This window comes from Aethalodelphis obliquidens, unplaced genomic scaffold (genome assembly GCF_003676395.1).
Source record: "Aethalodelphis obliquidens isolate GAN/ISIS:26980383/991018 unplaced genomic scaffold, ASM367639v1 scaffold21, whole genome shotgun sequence".
In the NCBI taxonomy this organism is placed as follows: Eukaryota; Metazoa; Chordata; class Mammalia; order Artiodactyla; family Delphinidae; genus Aethalodelphis; species Aethalodelphis obliquidens.
This window is the reverse complement of record NW_020837965.1, coordinates 3435662-3460439: the sequence shown is the minus strand read 5'-3', so window position 1 is coordinate 3460439 and position 24778 is coordinate 3435662. Positions and strand designations below refer to the sequence as shown.

General features: G+C 38.8%; 1 protein-coding gene across 4 annotated transcripts in view; it reads left to right on the top strand.

Moving 5' to 3' along the window:
* Positions 1–24778, top strand: part of SPTLC2 (serine palmitoyltransferase long chain base subunit 2) — a 111556-nt gene that overhangs the window by 31610 nt on the left and 55168 nt on the right. For all 4 annotated transcript variants that reach the window (XM_027120172.1, XM_027120173.1, XM_027120175.1 and 1 more), the window contains exons 3-9: positions 5364–5518; positions 7465–7613; positions 9700–9824; positions 11289–11382; positions 14432–14537; positions 15710–15929; positions 18228–18354. In XM_027120172.1, coding sequence (XP_026975973.1) covers positions 5364–5518; positions 7465–7613; positions 9700–9824; positions 11289–11382; positions 14432–14537; positions 15710–15929; positions 18228–18354 — 976 coding nt within the window. The remainder of the gene's footprint in view (positions 1–5363; positions 5519–7464; positions 7614–9699; positions 9825–11288; positions 11383–14431; positions 14538–15709; positions 15930–18227; positions 18355–24778) is intronic.

Genomic DNA, 24778 nt, shown 5'->3' with positions numbered 1-24778 from the left:
TACTTTCCATAGTTTTGTGGTAAGTGTGGAGCCCAGGACAGCAGTCAAGCAGTCACCTTTTTTCGGGGCCGCACTGTGCCACTTGCAGAATCTTAGTTCCCCGACCAGGGGTCCAATCCATGCCCCCTGCAGTGGAAGCACAGAGTCCTAACCCCCGGACTGCCAGGGAATTCCCTACTTAATTTTTTTTTAAATAGCTTTATTGAGATATAATTTATGTACCATAAAGTTCACCTGTTTAAAATGTACAGCTGAATGATTTTTATTACTATTTACAGAAAGTATACAGCCAACACCATAAGCTAATTTTATAACGTTTTCATTATCTGAAGAAGAAACCCCATACCCATTAACAATCACCCCTTCCTCCTGCACCTCATGCTAGGCGACCACTAATCTACTTTCTGTCTCTAGGCATTTCATATAAATGGGATCATACAGTGTGTGATCTTTTGTGTCTGGCTTCTATCACTTGGAATGTTTTTGAGGTTCATCTATGTTGTGGTATATTTTGGTAATTCATTTTTTTATTGCTGAATCATATTCCATTGTATAGAGCAGTCATCTATTTCGTCTTGGGATTTCTCACTGAAAAGCTATATCCAAAATAAACCTTTTTAAAGAGTTTTATTGTACACTATTACTGTGTGTGTGAATGTGTGTGTGTGTGAATGTGTGCTTCTTTGTGTGCTTGCACATACACACATGCTGGCTGTAGGCCGACCATAGGAAAGGGGTGGGAGGGCCAATAGTCCAGTGGTCTTGACGGGCTTTGAATGCCGCAGAAAGTGATTTCAGATTGACTTAGTAGCAGCACGGAATGGGAGACATTGTGGCTAGGGTTAGGAGCATAGACTCTGGGATTAAAAGACCTGGATCAGTTCCTGGCTCTGCTTCTGGCCAGGTCTCTAGGTGGGAAAGCCATTTTGCCTTTCTGAAAATGGGAGTAATAGCTTCTGTAAGAGAGTTCAGGGATACTTAAGAGAAAAAATATGTGAAGCCCTTGGCAACACATATCATAAGTGCTCAGTAATTGGGAGCTCCTGTTTCTATTGATGTGATTATTCATCATCTTTATCCTCATCATATAAAAGTATCTGGGCATGCATCTGTGTTGGCCTGAATTGTCTTAACGAACATGGCCAATTTTTATAAAGTCAACTTCTGAAAGTGGTAGCACCCAACCTTTTTCCCCTGTGATTTTTTTTTGAAATTAGCTTTCAGAACTCATTTATGTGCAGAGGTTAACATGGTGCCTAAATATGTAAATACCAGAATAATACTTGCGTTACTGAACCAGGTCTGTTTGCCCAAGATGCCGCAAGCCGAACACTGAGACTCGGGTTGGTTTACAGCCAAGAGTTTATTCATAAGGCAGCCAAGCGAGGAGATGGAAGAACAAGTCTCAGGTCCACCTCCCTGAAGGCAAGGAGGTTGGGGTATTTATGGGATAAGCAAGAGTGGTCTTAGGCATAGAGAAAGGTGATTAAAGGCAGAGAAAAGGTGAGGTAATCCTTGTTCTGCACAGGCACATTTGGGTTACATGCTTCTTCATATTCAAACTAGAGTCGCTTAGCTTGGTCTGAGGGTAGAGTTTTCTGGCCCTCTGATGTTAAAAGGCCATTTACTGAACATCTGCGCAGCCCCAGGTTTAGGGTCAGTGGTCCCATGCAGCCCCCAGCCAGCTTACACTGGGCGGGAGCAGACTCCACGTTCCTTTAAAACAACTGGGGCTGTGTGAAAGCTGGGAAGGCCTGCAGTTATAGAAGAGGCAAAAAGAGAGAAAGAAAAAAACTAAGGCGAACTTAATCAATGAAAGCAGTTTACGAGCAAAGGGTTTTTAACAAGCTGTTCCTTTAGCTGTTGTTCTGTAAGACAAGTTCAAGACTTTCTCTTAGTTATCAACTTCTGTTAACTCTTTGGGGCACAATTTCACTTGTCAGGATCATCCTATACTTTTCCAGAAGGTTCACAGTCCCATATCTACAATCAAAACTCTAAAATATCTGAAAACCAAAAGTTTTTTTTAACACATTTGGTGGTAAAACCTGACCTGAACAGATGTGTTGCTCTTTACAGCTCTTTTTTATCCCACTTGGTATGAACAGTCATAGCTTTCCTGCAGATATATTAAAGTATTGGGTTTTGGGGTGCTGCAGATCCCACTGGTTATATATTAATAGATTACCCTGTGATCTTAAGGCCTGTATAGACAGTAGAATAGGTGCCTATTTATTTTAAACAATATATAGGATGTTTTCTACAAGACTTAACCTCAAATAGGCTTAAATAATAAAGGATATTTATTGGGTAATTAAGATGACCCCAGACTACCTTGGGTAAGGTCTTTACTGATCCCTAATTAACAAATCCATGAATTTCAATTTTACCTTTCAGGCCAGTAGTAGAAGTCACTTAACTTGTGAGTACCTCAAGCCCAACAGTCCAAGGTGGTCTCAGCTAGGTTTTATTTCTGCTTATCATGGATATGTGCTGGTGTATGGGGTTTGTAAAGATCTTCAGAGGTGTCCATGAGGAGGGTATCCGTAAGGCTGTTTGAACTTGACTCTATCATTGCCACTCACCTACCAGTTAGGCTGTCTCTGGGCAAGCCTCCCTCTACAGTACTTGTTATATTGTGTTGTAACTTTATATAAGTGTGCCTCTCCACTACATTAAGAGATCCTTCAGTGTGTAGAGGTTGTGTCTTACTCATTTTTATCCCCAGTGCCTTGCTTAAGTGCCTGGAAAGTACTGCTCAGTAAATGTTGGTTCAGTGCCTGAACAAATGAGTATTAGGTTGGCCCTGACTAAAGTCATTTCACAGTGACTAAACTGAGGAGGAAGAAGAGAGGGAGGGGGTTGTGGAGCAGGCTGGGGTGTGGGGTGTCATTGTTTGCAGAGAGAACTCTCCTGTCCTTAATGTATCCCAAGTCTAGCAATGAATCAAACATATATTGAGTGTCCAATAAAAGATTTGAAAGAATGAATGAAAAGTCCTCTAGTTTACCCCTAGTCCTAAAATATTTAAAGTGTAAAGTGTGTATGTTTTTAGAAACAGACATTCTTATTGCCTAGAACTAGAACCTCAAATCGTGGTCCCCTTCCATCCCCTTTCTTACTTCATCGCAAGGCTGCAGCGAGTTTGGTTAGCATCCCTTCAGATCTCTACCGAACCTTCTAACTGCAGTCAAAGCTGCTAGCCGGGCCACAAGTCCCTGTCTTCTACCATCTGTCTCACCTGCTTTGGGTCTCAAACATCCCTCACTGTGACAACTTCCTCACTGTGCAAGCCTGTTCCCTTCTCAGGGACTTAGTCGTTCTCTCCTTGTAAGGAGAGGAAGAGCTCCCTGATCTTGGCGGTCTCTCTGTTCAGATCAGAGCCCATCCCTGCCCTCTGAACCTCAGACAGCTCTGTCACAGGTTACCCAAAGCTCACCTCATTCTGGTCTGCAGCCCTTTTCTCTTTGGGGTTTAGTAACCCTTCTGGTAGATAGGCCCGGACTCTAAGTTTTTTCTGATATTTATATACTAAAAGCAAAAAATACTGCATTTTGTCGCTAATAAAAACTTGTCCATGATGAAGTATTTCTCTCAAGTATTTGAGTTAATACCTTTAACATTGATGTGCAGTTTTAGGAAGTTGTAAAGAAATGAGATCAAGAAGAGTTAGTACTGTTTACCCATTGAGAAGGACTGGAGACTGGTTTTTTGTTTTTTCCTTTGTGAAGTAAATGCATGGTGAATAATAGTTAAAGGAAAGTCCTTAATTAGAATTTGGGTGTCTCTGTTCCAGTTTTAATTGATCCAGTATGTTGAAAGAAAAGACTATCAAAAGGGACATAGTATTTAAGTAATAAATTTCCAATTGTGACAGACACATTATTTATGGATATTTTCTCTTTAGGAAATGTAAATGTTAGAACCAATTGCAGGAGAGATAGTATCAGCTACCACAAATTCCTGAGTTCTTCGTGACTCTGCTTAGCTTTATTTAAGGAGATTTTTATCTACCGTGAGGCTTATTTAGTAGGCACTTCTAGAGTCCAATGTCAGAGAAGGTTAATTTTAAACTTTTATGTAGAGCCTTCTTTAGCAATGAAAATCTTTTACAGAATAAGGCTTAAACTTTTAATGTTTTTGACTAGCTTATTTAAAAGATGAATTTAGATTGGCACCAAGCCAGATCTGAGGGCTAGAAGCTCAGTGATTTGCTGGCTATCATAAAGCTGTAGTACAGTTTTCTTTTTGTTTGGTTTACTCTTTACCTTCAAGTAGACCTCATGTGGTCTGGTCACTGTGTTCTGAGCAGAACATTATGCATTAATTAAAGCTCCACTGTGACTTAATTTTTGCAGACTTAAATTTTAGCATAACTTATTTTCAGGGAGGAAGGGTGAGCTTTAAATCCCTGATCATGAAAATTCATTTTGAGATTTTTTTTTTTTTAATTATTTTTTGGCTGCACCGGGTCTTCATTGCTGCGTGCGGTCTTTTTCTAGTTGAGGCAAGTGGGGGCTACTCTTCCTTGCGGTGCGCGGGCTTCTCATTGTGGTGGCTTCTCCTGTTGCGGAGCACGGGCTCTAGGTGTGTGGGCTTCAGTAGTTGTGGTTCATGGGCTCTAGAGCGCAGGCTCAGTAGTTGTGGCGCACGGGCTTAGTTGCTCCGCAGTATGTGGGATCTTCTCGGACCAGGGATTGAACCCGTGTCCCCTGCATTGGCAGGCGGATTCTTAACCACTGCGCCACCAGGGAAGTCCCATTTTGAGATTTTTAAAAAAATGCCCATCCAAGGAAAGAAACCTCAAGTAGCTGTCTTTCTATAACCTACCTTTTAGTGTTTCTTGTTTATAATTTTTCTTCGGATTTGTTTCATTTTGATCCTTGAAAATATGCAGAGGATGAAATCTTAATGTTGGAATTATTTTTCTTGGTTGAAACTGGAATTATAGGGGTTTTTATGGCATTTCCCCTAATATATTACTGGTGGGGGCGGGGCAGAAGAGCCATGTTTTTAAGGTTTTTAGGAAGGAAAACCATTTAATGACAGAACTGTACAAACCAGGTTTATTTTTATGAGGCCTGCTTTACTAAGTTAAATTCTTTGGCTCTACTTTCGAGCTGTCAGATAGTTACTTGCAACCATTTCTTATAGCTCAATGGTCAAAGCTAAGTGAATTTTACCTGATTGAGTTGTTTAAAAATAACGTAAGGAATTGATGCCTTTCCAATGTTTTCCATATCAATTAATTCTGTATAATTGACGTCTTAGTCTAAAGTGCTTTTGCATTACGAAAAGGGAAGTTGTAAAACTTTTCAAAGGAACTCAGTTTAATTTATAGTATTTTCACCATTTTTTGGCAGGACTTTGTGTCATTGTATCAGGATTTCGAAAACTTCTATACAAGGAACCTCTACATGAGGATTAGAGACAACTGGAATCGGCCCATCTGCAGTGTGCCTGGGGCCAGGGTGGACATCATGGAGAGACAGTCTCATGATTACAACTGGTCGTTCAAGTGAGTCTCAGTTGGGAAATTGTTTCTTGACAACAAAAAAAGAATTTCTTCACTTCAGAAGATGTTGTATTGCAATTTGAATATTCCGTCAAAATAGGAGTGGAAGCTGAGAGTACAATACAGTATGATTAGTTTCCTTTCATATTGTTCATTGTTACTGAGATTTTTTAAAAAAAAATAAATTTATGTATTTATTTAATTTTGGCTGCGTTGGGTCTTCGTTGTTGCACGCGGGCTTTCTCTGGTTGCGGTGAGCGGTGGCTACTCTTCGTTGCGGTGCGCAGGCTTCTCACTGTGGTGGCTTCTCTTGTTGCGGAGCATGGGCTCTAGGTGGCTTCAGTAGTTGTGGCGTGAGGGCTCAGTAGTTGTGGCTCACGGGCTCTAGAGTGCAGGCTCAGTAGTTGTGGTGCACGGGCTTAGTTGCTCCGCGTCATGTGGAATCTTCCCGGACCAGGGCTTGAACCCGTGTCCCCTGCATTGGCAGGTGGATTCTTAACCACTGTGCCACCAGGAAAGTCCTGAGATTTTTTAAATGCATTTTGCTACTACATTTGTCACTGTGTTGGATTATAGTTGAAAAAAAATTTGACTTATTAAAAAAACTCACACAAAGAAAAAACATCCTTTCTCTTATGCCATTTACCAGAATCAGTTATCTGAATTTATTTATGGATATTTTGATTTCTCAAATGATTCAAGGAGTATTTTTACTTAAATGGATTGAATTGTTTAGAAAACTTTTTATATTCGTAAGATTTTGTTTTGTTTATATTGTACATGGTTGTATGGTCATTATTTTAAAAAAAAGACAAGTAATACAAATAAACTGAAGGTCCCCTATGACAGCTAACCACTATCCTTTTGCAAATCCACTTCGCCACAAATCCTCACTTCCCAGAGGTGACCATTGTTATCAGTTTATTGTATATTATTCCTCCATATGTTTTCTGTGGCGTGTATATATATGTATATTGTACTACTGGGGTTGCACACAGGTAGTTTTTGATTTACAAAAATAGGATCATACTATGGAAATTATTTTACATCTCGCTTTTTTTACTTGCTAACATACCGGTAACAGCATCCTTCCTGTGTACGTTCACAGCAGGCTCACTATTTGTAGTGGCTGCTTAGTGTTCTACAGTATAGATACATATAATGTAGAGTAGATTGGGCTACGCCATCCTGTGTTAAAAACCCCCAAAACCTCAGTGTTGAGACAGAAGCAGTTTATTTCTTGTCCCTACTTCATGTCCATCTTAGATCGGTGGAGCCTCTGAACCATGTTGTCCTCACTCGGGGTCCCAGGCTGACTGAGCTTCTACCATGTGGAAAGTCACTGGTCTGTGTGCCTGGGAAAGGGACACAGTAGACAAATTGTGTAGTGACTCTTAAAGGATCCTTAAGCGTATATCCTTTTATATGTGTGTAGGAATTGCTGAGTCAAAGATATGTATATCTTTTAATAGAGAAGTACTGTCAAACTGCTCTCCAAAGAAAGGTACTGACTGATATTCTTATCTACAGCGTATGAGAGTGTCCTGGCCAACACTGGATGTAGTCAGTTTTTATTTTTATTTATTTATTTTAAAAAATTTAAAAAAATGTTTTTTGGCTTTGCCTCATGGCTTGCAGGATCTTAGTTCCCTGACCAGGGATTGAACCAGGGCCACAGAAGTGAAAGCGCCAAGTTCTAACCATTGGACTGCCAGGGAATTCCCATGATATGGTCAGTTTTTAAACATCCCTATTGATAAGTAAAAACTGGTATTTTGTTTTAACTTCCGTCTTCCTAATTGGTAGTGAGTTTGAGTTGCTTTTCATCTAGACCATATTCTCTCTACTTCCTATAGATGGTGCTTCCTTTTGTATTATCAATAAGTTTATTATCACATGTATTTGATTTGCTTTTGAGTTTCATGAACTTTTATGCTATTGAAATACAGGTACACAGGGAATGTAATTAAAGATGTTATAAACATGGGTTCCTACAACTATCTTGGGTTTGCACGGAATACTGGACCATGTCAAGAGGCGGCTGCCAAAGTCCTAGAGGAATATGGAGTTGGAGTGTGCAGCACTCGGCAGGAAATTGGTAAGTGTAGGCTCTGTTTGGCCAGCTGATGTTCTTATTCTTAACTTTTTTACTCAGGAGGGAATAATACTGAGATAGAGCTAGAATACTGTATAGAGCATCCAAATACATACTTTCCTATGTAGTTCAGATCAGGTAAAAAGAATGCTTTATTTTTCTGAAGTGATGGATGATTTTAATGCTTTCAGTGTGTTTTGAGATATATTTATCTTTTCCATTGTGTTACACTTACAGAACATCTCTAGAGAAGTTCCATTAAGTATTTGTTTCATTTATAACTTAAATGTTGACTTTATTGGCTTTTGCAAATGATAGTGATTGAGAGTACTACTTACTAGTACTGAGCTCATGGGCATATGAGCATTAATCTGCTTCCATACTGGTAAGTTGGGGCTAATAATAATTCCTACACTATAGAGGTGTTTCAAGAATTAAAGAAGCTAATTCATGTAAAGTGCTTGTAACATGGTAAACCCTCAATAAACATTAACTCTTTTATTATTATTACAAGTCTATAAAATGTGAAAGTGAACAGATTGCTACAAAGAGATTTATTTAAGTTCAAAGGAGGACTCCTAATTTTTCCATTTTGTTCAAGAGAACTGATAACCATAAAAGTTATAAGGCAACTTTCTGGATATTTATTACTGTGAATCACCCCAAAACTTAGTAGATTAAAACAACAATTCATTATTATTTCACATGGGTCTATCCCCAGTGATGTGGTTAAGGGAGCATTGTGCAGTGACGACATAGAGTAATCATACCTTACATCTTTTTTAAAAGGATACTTTTTAATTTTTATTTATTTATTTTTGGCTGCATTGGGTCTTCGTTGCTGTGCGCGAGCTTGCTCTAGTTGTGGTGAGCGGGGGCTACTCTTCGCTGCGGTGTGTGGGCTTCTCACTACAGTGGCTTCTCGTGGTGGAGCACGGGCTCTAGGTGCGTGGGCTTCAGTAGTTTTGGCGCATGGGCTCAGTAGTTGTGGCTCACAGGGTCTAGAGCGCAGGCTCAGTAGTTGTGGCGCACGGGCTTAGTTGCTCCGTGGCATGTGGGATGTTCCCGGGCCAGGGCTTGAACCCGTGTCCCCTGCATTGGCAGGCAGATTCTTAACCACTGCGCCACCAGGGAAGCCCACCTTATGTCTTTACGGCGCTTTATATTGTATAAATTTCTTGAACATCTTATCCCTTCTGATCTTTACAACAATGTCATGGGGTAGATAGAGCAAATATTATTATTGGTATTTAACAGATAAGAAACAGGCCCAGAGAGGATAAATGACTTGCTTAAGCTTTAAGGACACAGAGTATCCAAGTTCAGCAGTCTTCTTTCTCTGCTGCTTTTCTCTCTGCATGCAGCCATTATCGTTAATCAGTGTTGTTCGGTCCTTAAGGATTTGAGCACTTGATGTAAAATTTGAGCATTTGATGTAAAATCATAATACAAAGTGAGGGAAGGTGTTTTTTAACTTGGCTTTTGCTACATAACAGATCATTCCAAACCTTAGTGGCTTAAAACAGAAACATGTACTTATTTGCTTGTGATTCTGTAATTTGGAAAGGACTTGACATTTTATCTCGGCTCCATGTGGAGTTGGGTGGAGCATTATGACTGACGATAGAGTATCCAAGATAGTGTCACTTACATGTCTGGCGCCTCAGCTGAGTGGTGAGCCCTGCCCCTTCCTTCCATGGTCCCTCATCCTCCAGAGCCCCTCCCTGTCCACATGATCTGTCTTTACAACAGGCTAGTTAGACTATTTTACATGGCAGCTGACTTCAAATGTATAAAAGCAGATGCTGCCAGTCCCCTTAAGGCATAGACTTGGAACCAGCATGTGTGAACAGGAATGGGAGAAATTGTTGGCAACCCTTTTTATAGAAATGCCACCACAGGTGCTGCATCTGATTTTATTCAACTATTGTATTCTTTATGAGCCTTTACTCTTCGTAATACTGACTCCTTCATAGACCTTAGTCTGAAAAGGTTATAACACATAGACTATGATTTCTTTTTATAAAGTAATGAGTAATTCTTAGATTTGGGGTTTGGTGGTATTGACTTCATTAACTTCATCACACAGGAAACCTGGACAAGCATGAAGAGCTAGAGAAGCTTGTGGCAAATTTCTTGGGAGTGGAAGCTGCTATGACATATGGCATGGGATTTGCAACAAACTCAATGAACATTCCTGCTCTTGTTAGCAAAGTAAGATTTAGTCTGTCATTTATGAAAACTCCCTCGTATATATCTTCTTTTGTTTTGTAAGGCATTCAGGCAAGCCAGAAGCTCTTGTAAACTTTAAACGTAGTTTACCCAAAGATATGTCTATCATAAAATTTTATATAATTTGTGTGTAAGTGTATCCCATGGAGACTTTTATCAGTTGAAGCTTTTTCTCTGGAACCCATGATCTTTTCTCCTTCCATTAGATGACTCTTGCCTTCTTCGTTTCATACAGTTTTAAAGGGATTCTCATAACTAAATTCTCATAAAAGACTAAAATTATGGAAGAAAGGATGTTTAGTTTGGAAATTATTTATCAGGTGGTTTTTTTGTAATAGAAAAATATGAAAATATATAGGTCCCTAATACTTGTTCTTATGGTAATGCATGTTGATCAGAGATATATGGGCCAATTATGTGTGTATATATATATAATACATATATGTATAATATAGGTAATAATATAGGTTAAAAGTAATAATATGGGTAAATAATAAGTTAAAAGTAATATATATGTGTGTATCTTATTTTCTGTGGGTAGAGTTTGTGAGGGGACAGTGGAAGAGATAAAAGATAAGAGACCTTGTAAATCACATTTTAACAGATTGGCACTATCAACTTGAAAGGGCCCTCAAGGGCTGGCCCTACACATCTCATTTTAACATTGATATCTAGGCATGGTATATTGAAAAATCAGTGTATTAATGAGCAGAAGACCTGAGATTTTTTTGGTTGGTTATATGGTCAGATTTAGCTGTGTGACCATGAGCATGTCACAACCTTTCTGAGCCTCAAATTTTCCTTTTTGAAATGAGGTACTTGGACTACGTTAACATACATATATGGTTCCTCAAGGAATAGATGGGACAAATAGAAAACAAAAAGCAAGAGAAGAGATTTAAACACAACTATATTGATATCATATTAAATATGAATGGTTTATATATTACAATTAGAAGATAGAGATTGTCAGACTAGATAAAATTAAATAGGCTTCCACCAGAGACCTACTTTAAATTTAAAGACACAGGGAATTCCCTGGTCCAGTGATTAGGACTCAGTGCTTTCACTGCTGTGAGCCCAGGTTCAATCCCTATTTGGGTAAACTAAGATCCTGCAAGCTACACGGCATGGCCAAAATTAAAAAAAAAAAAAAAAAATTGAAGACACAGGTTAAAAGTAAAAGGATGGAAAAAGTTATAGCATGTAAACAGTAATAATGATTTATATAATATTTTATTATAATATAATAAACTAATAAATATATCAATATCATATATAATATTAATATAATAATATAAAAGATTTCAGAGCAAATTGATAACTTTGCCATTGTGCAGGCTTTCCTTAATAAGATATAATTATTAATGATTTTAGCATTTTGTAGTATGGCTAACTAAACCTTTCCCCCCAGCTTCTTACCTTCCTGTGCTTGTGGTTTTGCAGGGTTGCCTGATTCTGAGTGATGAACTGAACCATGCATCATTGGTTCTAGGAGCCAGACTCTCAGGAGCAACCATTCGAGTCTTCAAGCACAACAGTGAGTTTGTTATGGAATTTACTGCTGGCTTTAGTGTGTAATATTCTTTGGGTTAGTGGCAATGGTAACATTAATTACATTAATAGGAAATACAAGTGAAACTGAAGTAGCAACATTTAAAATGTCTTTCTGGTCCAGTCTTTTAAAAGTTATTATCTTTCTCATTGGAATAAAAATAAAGGCTGAAGGAAGCCTTTTGGTACAAAGTAAAAACATTGAAAAAAAAAATTGTTCTTTTTTTTTTACTTTGAACTTTTTCATCTTCCTTGTTTACAAGTCACTTGTTTAGTATGCACTTGCTAGATGCCTGTGGTATGTCTTGCCATAACATTAGGGGTATTAAGGTGAATAAAGCAAGCTCCCTGATCTCAAGGATCTCTGACTGGTTGCTAAAGAGACTATAGACAAACCAGTAGTTAGAATACAACAGACGAATACTGAAATGCAGATATGAACAGGTGCTGTATAAGCACGGAGAAGAGTGCCACTAAGCCAGACCTTTCTCTCTAAGTGGAAATATCTTTGTGCATTATTAAAATAATCACAATAAAAATGCATAACTTTTCAAGTTAAAACCCTCATGTAGAGAGGAAAGATTACCAAGCTGTTCAGTATCATCATTTACCAGACTGTGTACATGTATAGACAAAAGGCTAAAACAATATACGCCCAAATGTTAGGTCTGTGCCTCTGGATGGAGGTTTATGGATGGTAATAACTTTCTTCCTTTTGTCTTTGTTTTGTATAAAATGTTTTACAGTGAGAAAGATATATACAGTATTTTGTTTTATGTAAATGGGATTTATTAAACACTGTTGTATGACTTGCTGTTTTCTTGCAACACATCGGGAACTTTGGAGTACGTGTGACTGTCCTCCTCCCATAATGCCGGGGTGGCAGGCAGTGCCCTCATTCAGTCCATCCCTCAGTTTGAACATCCAGGTTGTTTCTGAATTTTTCTGCTAGAAACAGTACTACTTAACATTCACATTTTTGCTCACTGGTCTGGTTAGTACCTTAGGATAAATTCCCAGCAGTCTTTAGAATGCATGGTTAAAATGGTATAAATTTGCTATGCTTTTCCAGATTGCCTCCAAATATGGTACAAATTTTTACACAACAACTCAACTCAAAAACAGTGACTGTTTCTACTCACAGGCCAACATAGGCCATTATGCATCATTTAAAATCTTTTCTAATCTAATAAGTCCAATAACATATTAATTTTTATTGCTTTGATTATTAAGTGTTGAGCAACTTTTTTTTTTTTTTTTTTTTTTGTGGTACGTGGGCCTCTCACTGTTGTGGCCTCTCCTGTTGCGGAGCACAGGCTCCGTCCGGACTCACAGGCTCAGCGGCCATGGCTCACGGGCCCAGCCACTCTGCGGCATGTGGGATCTTCCCGGACCGGGGCACGAACCTGTGTCCCCTGCATCGGCAGGCGGACTCTCAACCACTGTGCTACCAGGGAAGCCCCAAACTGTTTCTCTTTTTACTGATTAATAAAGCCCTTTATGTTGCAGTATTTTTTATTTTTAACTTTGTTTTTAGTGTCTTGCTGTGTAGACTTATTAAAATGTTTATGTTGTCACATTTATTGTCTTAAGACTTTTGTTTGGATTTTGTGTAATGGCCTTCCCCATTTTTATCTAAATCTTTAGTTTACATGGGATTTGGAGAGTATACTATGAGAGAGATATTGAATTTTTTTTTTCCTGAGTAGATAATATGGTCAAGCATTCCATAGATATTTCCTTTCATCTAAAATTTTGAATCAGTGTTTATTTTTCCCTTCCCTTCTGTATATAAACAGAGGAAACTGAAACAATGAGTCCATTTTTACTTGTCTCCTGCTGTTTGCCACATGTCGCCCTCTGCAGCAAGACTAGTGGCTTCAGATGAGACTTTTTACTTTGTGGGAGCATCTCCTATCTCTAGGTTAGATAGCAGATAGATTATTTTGTTATGAATAACCAAAGGTGTAAACACAGTCACAGCTTTTGGCCATTTTGTGTTTGTAGTATGTGTTTTTATTATCTTATTTCTCTTTTCTGCCAATTTGCTCTCTTCTTTTATGAAGAGAGCAAATTCATGTAAGTTTGTAACCCCTTCCTTCAGTGATGAACAGTAAAGAATATAAAATCAGATTTATGGGATGCCTCCCACCCCTGGTAAACACACCCTAGACTTAATGTTGCATAGATTTTTGGGCGGGGGGTTCGTAGGGGCATTGTTTCAGGGCAGGTGTTTTTAAGTATGCAGTCTGTAGTGGTGGTAGCAGTGGTCTTCAAAGCATTTGTCTTTAACAGGAAAATTATGCTCCTCATTAGTGGTAGTACTAGCCAAGTGTTTCCCGGGCCTGTTAACCACCTTAAGGACCAACAGAGCCAGAAGACCTTGGTTGTGGACAGGCAACTGGTCAAGTCAGACATGGAACAGTCTCAACTGATGGCCAAGCTTGCTAACACATAGATTCATGCTTGCCCAGACTGGTGTATATTCAACCCACTACCAAGATGAAGCTACTTAGCAGGCTTTGATTGAATATATCCTAGGTGAAAGGAAATGGGGTGTACACTTTGAAGCTTTTCTCCCATATTTTGCTTCTTAGGAGGTGCATGTATTTGTAGTACTTCATTCACACTTTCTTGCTCAGCCTTCTTTATGCATTTACTTCTGAGTGACTCACTAGGATTAAAGATACAGTTGATTGTATAAATACAAAAAAAGCTAACTGAATGGCAAGGTATTTCACATGAAACACTGGTCATTTCATAAGCATGCTAACCAACTGAATCACTTGTGCCACACTCATTTAGTCGAGTTTCTGTGGTTTTGAACACTTGTTACATTCTAGATGAGATTTTAATTCAAGCCAGCAGTAGCTTACCCATTTGGCCCTATCTTTTTCTGCCCAGTTCTAATTATGTTAATGTCCTTTGCTATCTGAGACACACTTCCTGAATAAGAAATGTATATTTGCACTTTAGGAATAAAGTTGGCAAAGAGGAAGATACTTTGTGCTGAAATTATTTTTTGTGTGCCATAGATATGCAAAGCCTAGAGAAGTTGTTGAAAGATGCCATTGTTTATGGTCAACCTCGGACACGAAGGCCCTGGAAGAAAATTCTAATCCTTGTGGAGGGAATATATAGGTAATCCTGCTTTATTATTCTTATGTCTGATTTGCGCCATGGAGTCATAGACTAATCTAGACTCCTCTGGAACTAAGGAGACAGGGTTTCTGACTTGTTAAAATACCTGGCTCTTCTTTATTCTTTCCATCATGCTGTATGATCTCCAGATCTCCTTTCTATTTGGCTCCTTTATTTTTTCCACTGTTTGTAGAGGGGGTTTATACATAGGGGCAAGAATTGGAATATGTTTCCTAATATGTCAGAACAAATTACACGCCATTTAATTTTAAGAAATACTTTATTTTGCTTACCTATTTGCAGCCCTTGCATTTATTCTCTCATCTCCTAATGTTTTTTTATTCTTTTCATGTCATTTTAATTACACATGCAATGTGATGCAAAGTCTAATGTTGCCTATAATTACAAACTTCAGAAGAATCTACTGTGACCTCTGTCCCTCTGTGGTGAATTAAGATCACTTGTATTCTGGTGTTTGTTTTAAAAGATCCAGTCATCCATGGCATTGTCTTTCTTTGCCAGTTTAAAACCAGAGGTATGCTTCTTTTAAGGCTGGCTAATTTCCTTCACCATGTGCTGCTTTGTAGTTTAGCCTTTGGAGGGTAATCTTATTTTTTCTTGTTCCCAAATCTTGTTGTAACTCTGAATATGGAAAACTAGTGTAATGAACTCAGCACCTTGTTGATGTTCAATAAATATTAATCCTTTCTTTTTCCTTTGGGGGATAAAAAACCATTGCAGTCTATTAATGAACAAAGATTTAATAAGTGCTGGAAGAGAGTAGTGAGTTAATAACAGAACTGCCTTATAAAATGTACTGGAAAAGTAAGTTAAGAACTGTTACATGTTTTATGTAGAAGACTAATAATATAGATTGCAACTTGGTTCCAATGGTATTGTTGAGACCGAATGAGAAGATTATGGACCACAAGTGTAATATATCTGGGGAAAATTTTTTTATTCTAAAGTTGTCTGGAAGTTCACCTGAGTTAGTATGAACCCAAGGAAATAAAGAATTGTTAAAACTGCTAAAAAAAAAAACCACAGGCAGAGTTGTCAGACCATTTAGAAAGGCAGTAAACTTAAAAAATTAATAATAATAAAGTGTCCAACTCCTAATTTTTGAGAGTTAAGAAGTCTCAGTGTGTGTATTTTTTACCCTGTTTTGCCAGCATGGAGGGATCTATTGTTCGCCTTCCTGAAGTGATTGCCCTTAAGAAGAAATACAAGGCATACTTGTATCTAGATGAAGCTCACAGCATTGGGGCTCTGGGCCCTACAGGCCGAGGTGTGGTGGATTACTTTGGCCTGGATCCTGAGGATGTGGACATTATGATGGGAACATTCACAAAGAGCTTTGGTGCTGCTGGAGGATACATCGGAGGCAAGAAGGTAAATGGGCCCCGAGAATCAAGCAGTTAAGGTTCATAAAGGTACTGGCTACTAGATTTCGATTTGGTTACTCACATTTAGCAGATAGAGTCCCAAACTTGGATGTGGAGATCCTAAATTTGTTTGTGATTTAGGCGTATAATGCCAGCACACTTCACACTTCAGCTGCCTGGTGAGTGACTCTGATAAGCTGGTTCTGTTCATTGTTGTTTTCTTATTCGTTCTAAACTACAGCCTGGTCTGAGTACAGAATACCCTCTTGTATGAAAGAACACACAGTGGTGCTGCCTGTTTGCCATAGTCTTCTATTGGGTTTGAGCTGTGCTCACTATTTCAAACATAGTGGGGGATGTCAGGGGAACTGGTGGGGGATAGAAGACCAGTTTCTTCCCCTACCCTTGGATTCAGATGCATCTTGGGTGAGCATCAAGACAGGAAGAAAAAAGATTACTCTGCTAGCTCTCGTGTACTAACAAGGCATTGTATTTTCCAATTCAAAAATTACGTAGTGAACTCTGGGGTATTTGAGAATCAATGTAGCATGGTGGAAATGGTTCAACCATGGAGACAGAGCCCTAGGTTTGAGTATTTCCCAAACTTCATGAGACCTTGGGCAAAGTATTTAACCTTCCGATTTCCTTATCAGGAAAACAGAGATAAATGTGCCTGGCTTATAAGATTGTAGTTAAGGTTTAAAAAATAATACATGTCCATGCTATAACGTAGAAATAACCTTGAAAGCCTTATGTTCAATTAAAGAAGTCAGTCACAAAAGGCTAAAGTATTTTTTTTATATGATATATCCAGAATAGGCAAATCATAGAGACAGAAATAGGTTAGTGGTTGCCAGGGCCTCAGGAGATGGGGGAAGTGGAAAGTGACTGCTAATGGGTATGAGGTTTCTTTTTGAGGTAATGAAAATGTTCTAAAATTAGATAGTAATGAAAGTCGCACAGCTCTGTGAATATACTGAAAGCCACTAAATTATACAGTTTGAAAAAGTGAATACTATGGTATGTGAATTGTATATCAATAAAACTGTTATTTTAAAAAACTCTCCAGTATTAGGAAAAAAAACAGTGTATGTCAAGTATTTGTACATAGTACATGATAGGTGCTTAAATGTCCTTAAATAAATGTCCTTAAATTCCTCTTTAAAATTTGACGCTGGGAGTCTTAAAGCATGGACTTTCTCTTAATAATTCATTGTCTTTTAGAGAAACCCCATTATCAGTGGTTTTAGTCGAGTTCAATAGATATTTACTTCAATTTTTGAAAGGACCAGGCTCACTTTGGAGAATTGATTGGTTTTTGGTAAGATTTGTTGCTAAACAAAAGGATAGAAAAATAATACTCTGGGAGATCATTGAGGTACCGTGTATTTATGTTTTTTTTGGTTTTGTACAATTTTTAGTATCTACACTGTTTTCTGGCGGCATTTTCTGTCTCCTGTTTTGGTTCTGGAACATAAGCTTCTTTGTGTGCACATTTTATATAAAGACTTAGTGAAGTTAAAAGGTATCAGAGAATAGAGATATACAACTGATCGTTTTGAAATTTTTGTGACTGACAGACAAGTTTTTTTTTTTTATTCAGTGAGATGGCTTTAGTGTCCTTATGAAAGACCCAATGAATTTCTGTTTAACTTTTGCCACATTTATATCATTTTATAAATCTCTGTTTATCTGGAGAGGACATTTAGTGTCTTTAAAATTGATATTAGAGACCTGTCTCTTATTTGGGAATGTAAGGATGAGCTTTGCAGGCATGGGATAAGATGCAAATGATATTTTCTGTAATACTTAGAAGTAGGTTGTATCTAAACAGCAATTCAAACGCTTTTTTGTTGAATTTAGCATTGCAGAGCTGTTTATAACATTAAATGATACGTTCTCTAAGTTTAGAGGTCTTCTTTAAAACTAGTTCTTCTTCCTTTCATGTTGTGGCACGTTTAAAAAACGAAACAGAGAATTCCCTGGCGGCCCAGTGGTCGGGACTCCTCTCTTTCACTGCTGAGGGCGCAGGTTCAATCCCTGGTCTGGGAACTAAGATCCCACAAGCTGCGCAGCACAGCCCAAAAAAAAAAAACAAACAAAGCCTAAGGATGTTGCCATGTGTCTGACCCGGTTGTTGCTGACAGTGTGCTTTGACCGTATTGGTTGATCTCGTGTCTCAGATAGATGTGCCTATTCCAGTGCTATTGAAGGGAGGAGGCTTCTGTCACCTGGGAGGAAGGCAGTGACATTGCCGGTGAATTCACGCACTGCCTCTAATGACTTGCTTCTGTGAACTCCCCAGGAGCTGATCGACTACCTGCGGACACATTCTCATAGTGCAGTGTACGCCACGTCACTGTCACCACCTGTTGTGGAGCAGATCATCACTTCTATGAAGTGCATCACGGGGCAGGACGGCACCACCCTTGGTAAGTCTTTCTTTTCTTGGAAAATTTCCTGGGCTCAGTAAACACTTAGCAACCAAAAGTACTCTTTTTCTTGAGCTCTTTTCCTAAAAGGAGGAGTCAGGTATACTAATGGGCAGCGCTGGCAGGTATGTGAGGTCTTGGTTTCTAGGGACACTTTTCAGTGTGTTTACACACACCATGAGAACTAGCCTGGCTCGTTTCCTGTTGAATTTTCTTGTCTACAGATGGTGAGGCTTTAATCTCACTATCCTACGTATTCTCATATCTTAGGTGATAAGTCTTCAGGGTCTTTCTTTTTTTTTGCGGTACGCAGGCCCCTCACTGCTGTGGCCTCTCCCGCTGCGGAGCACAGGCTCCGGACGCGCAGGCTCAGCGGCCATGGCTCACAGGCCCAGCCGCTCCAAGGCCTGTGGGATCCTCCCGGACCGGGGCACGAACCCGTGTCCCCAGCATCTGCAGGCGGACTCCCAACCACTGCGCCACCAGAGAAGCCCTTCAGGGTCTTTCTTGAATAGCATAATTTTATGTGAAGATGTAATTCACTGTGTAGCGATGTTTTGTTCCCATAGTATTTAAAAGCTGCTGTTTCCGTGAATTAGTGTCCTTGATTTAATACCTTTTAAAAGAGTTTCTAATTTAACATACAGTATATAATAAAGGTCATCCTGAATCTATTTATTCTGTCTTTGGTGGGATTTGTAGTCCAAACTAGATTCTCTGACTAAAACATACTCAAGTGAACCAACAGTGATGTTCGCTTTCTGATATTTGACTTTTATATCACTAGAGGGCAGTGTTGACTACAGAAAAGTTATAATAAAGGGGGAGCAATTGGGTTTTTTTGTTTTGTTTTTTCACTTTGAGAAGAATCTCCATTGTGAGTGTGAGACATACATTTGCTCTTTGCTTTTTTAATACTTCTAAAATCACTTTTGCTCTAGTGAAATATTTCATGTTATCAGCCTTGAGCCCTCTACTCTTCAGCTGTATAATATTTTGTGGTAGGATTGATCTGGTTTGCATTGAAAAACAAGAAAAAAGTAGTATGTCTCATTTTCATTGATTTAAGCCTGTTTTCTTAAATCAGAATTTTCCCTTAATATTTTTTCTGATCTGTGGTACATGCATCCTTGTTGTCTCTTGGAAGTGTTGATCATTTTTAGTTTCATAAATTGATTCTTTGGGGAAGAATATAATTCATTAATGTCGTGAACACCACATGGAGCCTTGTGAGAAGCTCCCTGCTAACAAAGCTACAGTGTTATCTTCTCTCTCTCATATAAGGTATTAACTAGAAATAGTATGCTTTGGCCTAAGTGTACATATATGTTCATATATGTAAATGTATGTGTATCTATGCTTATATATATATATATATATATATATATATATATATGTATGTAGCTAGCACTTAGCTAGTTATTTGCCATAGGTACATCAGCCTTGTTGACTCAGCACACAGATTTAGGTGACTGAAAAACAAATGGTAACAGCTCTCAAAGTTACCATAGATAATTTCTTTGCCCTATCCTAGAGCATGGATCCACGTGATGCGTGACCTCTGGATAAATGACCTATCTGTGCTAGATAATGAAATCTAGGCTCTACTGGCAGACAGAAAATGAAATATGGTAATTAGATATAGACTTCGGGTTAGCACTCATTTTCCAGTTTATCTGTTGCCTCTCTAACCACCCCCTAAGCTTAGTGGTGTGAAACAACAGCCATCTTATTATGCTCACAGATTCTGCGGGTCAGGAATTCGGTCAGGGCACAGCAGGGATAGCTTGTCTTTGCTCCACAGTGTCTGGGGCTTGAACTTGGAAGACCCAGGCGGCTGGGGAAGACTCTGATGGCTGGGGGCTGGGATCATCTGGAGGCTTCTTCACTTACACATCACTTGGGCTGGAGTGACTTGAAGGCTGGGCTCAGCTGAGGCTGTTGACCAGAGCACCTTCACGTGTCCTCTCCATGTGGCGTGGGCTCCTCACAGCATGGAGACCAGGTATCCAGATAGGACCCTGCAGAGAGCGAGCATTCCCAAAGAACCTGCTGAAACCCCATGACCTTCTGTGATCTGTTGTTAACAAGCAAGTCACCAAGGCCAGCCCAGATTGCAGGGCATGGGGAATCAGACTCCACTGCAAATGGGAGGCAGGTCAAAGAATTTGTGGCCATTTTTAAAACTTGCCACTACCAGCCTTTAGATAATATATTTTAAAATTAGTCCCTAAAACTTTTAATTAGTGTGACAGACTTGTGCTGGTTATGTTGTTTCTCTCCCAGAATAGAGGATAATAAAAATCTAACCATTTCTCATAAAGCCTGCTACCTGATCCTATTTAAATTTGGCCTGATTTCTTTTAGATTTGAGTGGGTTAAGGCAGTGCTTATTTTTATGACATTTTTTTTTTTTTTTTTTTGCGCTACGCGGGCCTCTCACTGTTGCAGCCTCTCCCGTTGCGGAGCACAGGCTCCGGACGCACAGGCTCAGTGGCCACGGCTCATGGGCCCAGCCGCTCTGCGGCATGTGGGATCTTCCAGGACCGGGGCACGAACCCATGTCCCCTGCATTGGCAGGCAGACTCTCAACCACTGCGCCACCATGGAAGCCCTATGACATCATTCAATGCATCTTTTCATTGTCCTTGAAGAAAAAAAGGTGGAACCAGACAGTAGCCTTTTGACTATGCCTTAAGGTGACCTTTAAAAAAGAGGTATCTGCAATTAATTATCTGAGTGTGATTTTATAATAGAAGTCACCTACCTTAAGAGAAACTTAATTTCATATGTTCAGAACATTGAATTTCATTAATTTCACAAACATTGAGTATCTCACTACATGTTAGACTCTGTGAATCAGAATTCATAGGCAGTGGGCATCCAAGCAGGTCATTTGAATGAGGTGTACACTTGGGGGTTACTGGGGCTGTAGAGGGTAGTGGGCTGTTGTATTAATCCCAGAGATTACTGTACCATAGAAAAATTGAAGTTTTATTAATCATTCACCAAATATTTGAGTGCCTGCAGTGTGTAGTAGGTGCTGATTCATCAAAGAATAAAATACCCCCAAATTCCTGCCTTGCGGGGTTTCTAATAAGGGAAATAAATCATACAGTTGCTAGAAAGTGGTAAGTACTCTGGGAAAAAGCAGGAAAGGTAGGTGTTGAGGAGTTCTGGAGACACAGTTTGTAATTCTAAATAGGGTGGTCATTGAGAAGGTAAGATGTTATGGAGCGCTTGAGCGAGGTGGGAATTTAACCCTGAAAATCCAGGGCTAGAAGGCCCCGAGATGTAGGTGACTCCATGTTCAGCAATAGTATGAAGGCCACTGTGGCAGGAGCATAATAGTATAGGTAGAGTGCCCGAGGATGAGTGAGTGAGGTGAGGACAGCGGGGAGACTCTTGTCCTGCAGGGGTGTTAGGTTGATATGAGAACACAGACACACTGGTTCTCTTGCCTTGTCTAGTATCAAACTCAAATTCTTGAATAGTTTCTGTGGGCTTTTTAATATTGGCCGGCTTGTGGCCTGTTTCAGATAGGTTAAGAATTTTACTGCCCCTTCAGATTTCATGAAAAGTACAGAATATAATATACCCATGATTATATTTTGAAGAAATTTGTCTAGAAAGAGTCAGATTTGCCTCAGACCTATACCAGTGGTTTTCCTTTCAGTGAATTTCAGTAGCACTGTGAGTTGGGAATGGGGGAAGCAAAGTGTAACCCATATATGAACAGAAGAGACTGTTACATGATAATACTGATATTGCAAATGGAAGAACTCTTTCTTTACTTTGTGGTAAATATCTCACATGTGATTTCTATTTAGGAATGAGAGGGGAAAAGATCATGTAATGTTAGGGTTTGGTCCTAGATTTAATGTTGGTTTAAGGGAATATTAAAAGTAAGAAGCTGGTTTTCTTGTCATGTCCTTACTATTATTCTCTGACTTTTGTTACCAGGCATACAAATATTAAGCATTATTTGAAAAAGCTCATTTTTGACATAATATCTTCTCCTTCTTGTAAGACATAATAGTTTTATATATTGCATGTTTTAAATTTCTCTGTTGTGTAAACTTATTTCATCATAAACAGTCCTTCCTGTGGGGCCACTCCAGAAGCTTTTCTCACCAAACAGGATGCCGAGCCAATGGAATTCCCTTGCAGATGGGACTAAAGACAGCAAAGAGTCACCAGGAACTTGATTTCCTTTATTTATTTATTTTTTCCTCCTGTTTCAGTTTCAAATAATTCAAAGAATTATAGGACTAGAGGCTTTAAATAAGCTGCAATTAGCACAGCATTTATTTATTTATTTATTTATTTATATACAACCGGTTCTTTTTAGTTATCTCTTTTATACATATTAGTGTATACATGTCAATCCCAATCTCCCAATTCATCCCACCACCCCTTCACCCACCCCCACTTCCCCCCTTGATGTCCATACGTTTGTTCTCTACATGTGCCTCCATTTCTGCCTTGCAAACCGGTTCATCTGTACCATTTTTCTAAATTCCACATTTATGTGTTAATATACGATATTTGTTTTTTCTCTTTCTAGCTTACTTCACTCTGTATGACAGTCTCTAAGTCCATCCATGTCTCTACAAATGACCCAATTTTTGTTCCTTTTTATGGCTGAGTAATATTCCATTGTGTATATGTACCGCATCTTCTTTATCCATTCATCTGTCAATGGGCATTTAAGTTGCACCCATGACCTGGCTATTGTAAATAGTGCTGCAATGAACAGTGGGGTGCATGTGTCTTTTTTTTTTTTTTTTTTTTTTTTTTTTTACATGTGTCTTTTTGAATTATGGCTTTCTCTAGGTATATGCCCAGCAGTGGGATTGCTGGGTCATATGGTAATTCTATTTTTCGTTTTTTAAGGAACCTCCATACTGTTCTCCATAGTGGCTGTATAAATTTACATTCCCACCAACAGTGCAAGAGGGTTTTTCTTTTCTCCACACCCTCTCCAGCATTTGTTGTTTGTAGATTTTCTGATGATGCCCATTCTGACCAGTGTGAGGTGATACCTCATTGTAGTTTTGATTGCATTTCTCTTATAATTAGTGATGTTGAGCAGCTTTTCATGTGCCTCGTGGCCATCTGTATGTCTTCTTTGGAGAAATGTCTATTTAGGTCTTCTGCCCACTTTTTGATTGGGTTGTTTGTTTTTTCTTAATATTGAGCTGCATGAGCGGTTTACATATTTTGGAGATTAATCCTTTGTCCGTTGATTCGTTTGCAAATATTTTCTTCCGTTCTGAAGGTTGTCTTTTCGTTTTGTTTATAGGTTCCTTTGCTGTGCAAAAACTTTTACGTTTCATTAGATCCCATTTGTTTATTTTTGTTTTTATTTCCATTAGTCTAGGAGGTGGGTCAAAAAAGATCTTGCTGTGATTTATGTCAAAGAGTGTTCTTCCTATGTTTTCCTCTAAGAGTTTTATAGTGTCTGGTCTTACATTTAGGTCTCTAATCCATTTTGAATTTATTTTTGTGTATGGTGTTAGGAAGTGTTCTAATTTCATTCTTTTTACATGTAGCTGTCCAGTTTTCCCAGCACCACTTATTGAAGAGACTGTTCTTTCTCTGTATATCCTTGCCTCCTTTGTCACAGATTAGTTGACCACAGGTGTGTGGGTTTATCTCTGGGCTTTCTATCTTGTTCCATTGATCTATGTTTCTGTTTTTGTGCCAATACCATATTGTCTTGATTACTGTAGCTTTGTAGTATAGTCTGAAGTCAGGGAGTCTGATTCCTCCAGCTCCGTTTTTTTCCCTCAAGACTGCTTTGGCTATTCAGGGTCTTTTGTGTCCATACAGATTTTAAGATTTTTTGTTCTAGTTCTGTAAAAAATCCCATTGGTAATTTGATAGGGATTGCATTGCATCTGTAGATTGCTTTGGGTAGTATAGTCATTTTCACAATATTGATTCTTCCAATCCAAGAACATGGTATATCTCTCCATGTGTTTGTGTCATCTTTGATTTCCTTCATCAGTGTCTTATAGTTTTCTGAGTACAGGTCTTTTACCTCCTTAGGTAGGTTTATTCCTAGGCATTTTATTCTTTTTGTTGCAATGGTGAATAGGGTTGTTTCCTTAATTTCTCTTTCTGATCTCTTGTTGTTAGTGTATAGGAATGCGAGAGATTTTTGTGCATTAATTTTGTATCCTGCAACTTTACCAAATTCATTGATTAGCTCTAGTAGTTTACCGGTGGCATCTTTAGGATTCTCCTTGTATAATATCATGTCATCTGCAAACAGTGACAGTTTTACTTCTTTTCCAATTTGTATTCCTTTTATTTCTTTTTCTTCTCTGATTGCCATGGCTAGGACTTGCAAAACTGTTGAATAATAGTGGCAAGAGTGGGCATCCTTGTCTTGTTCCTGATCTTAGAGGAAATGCTT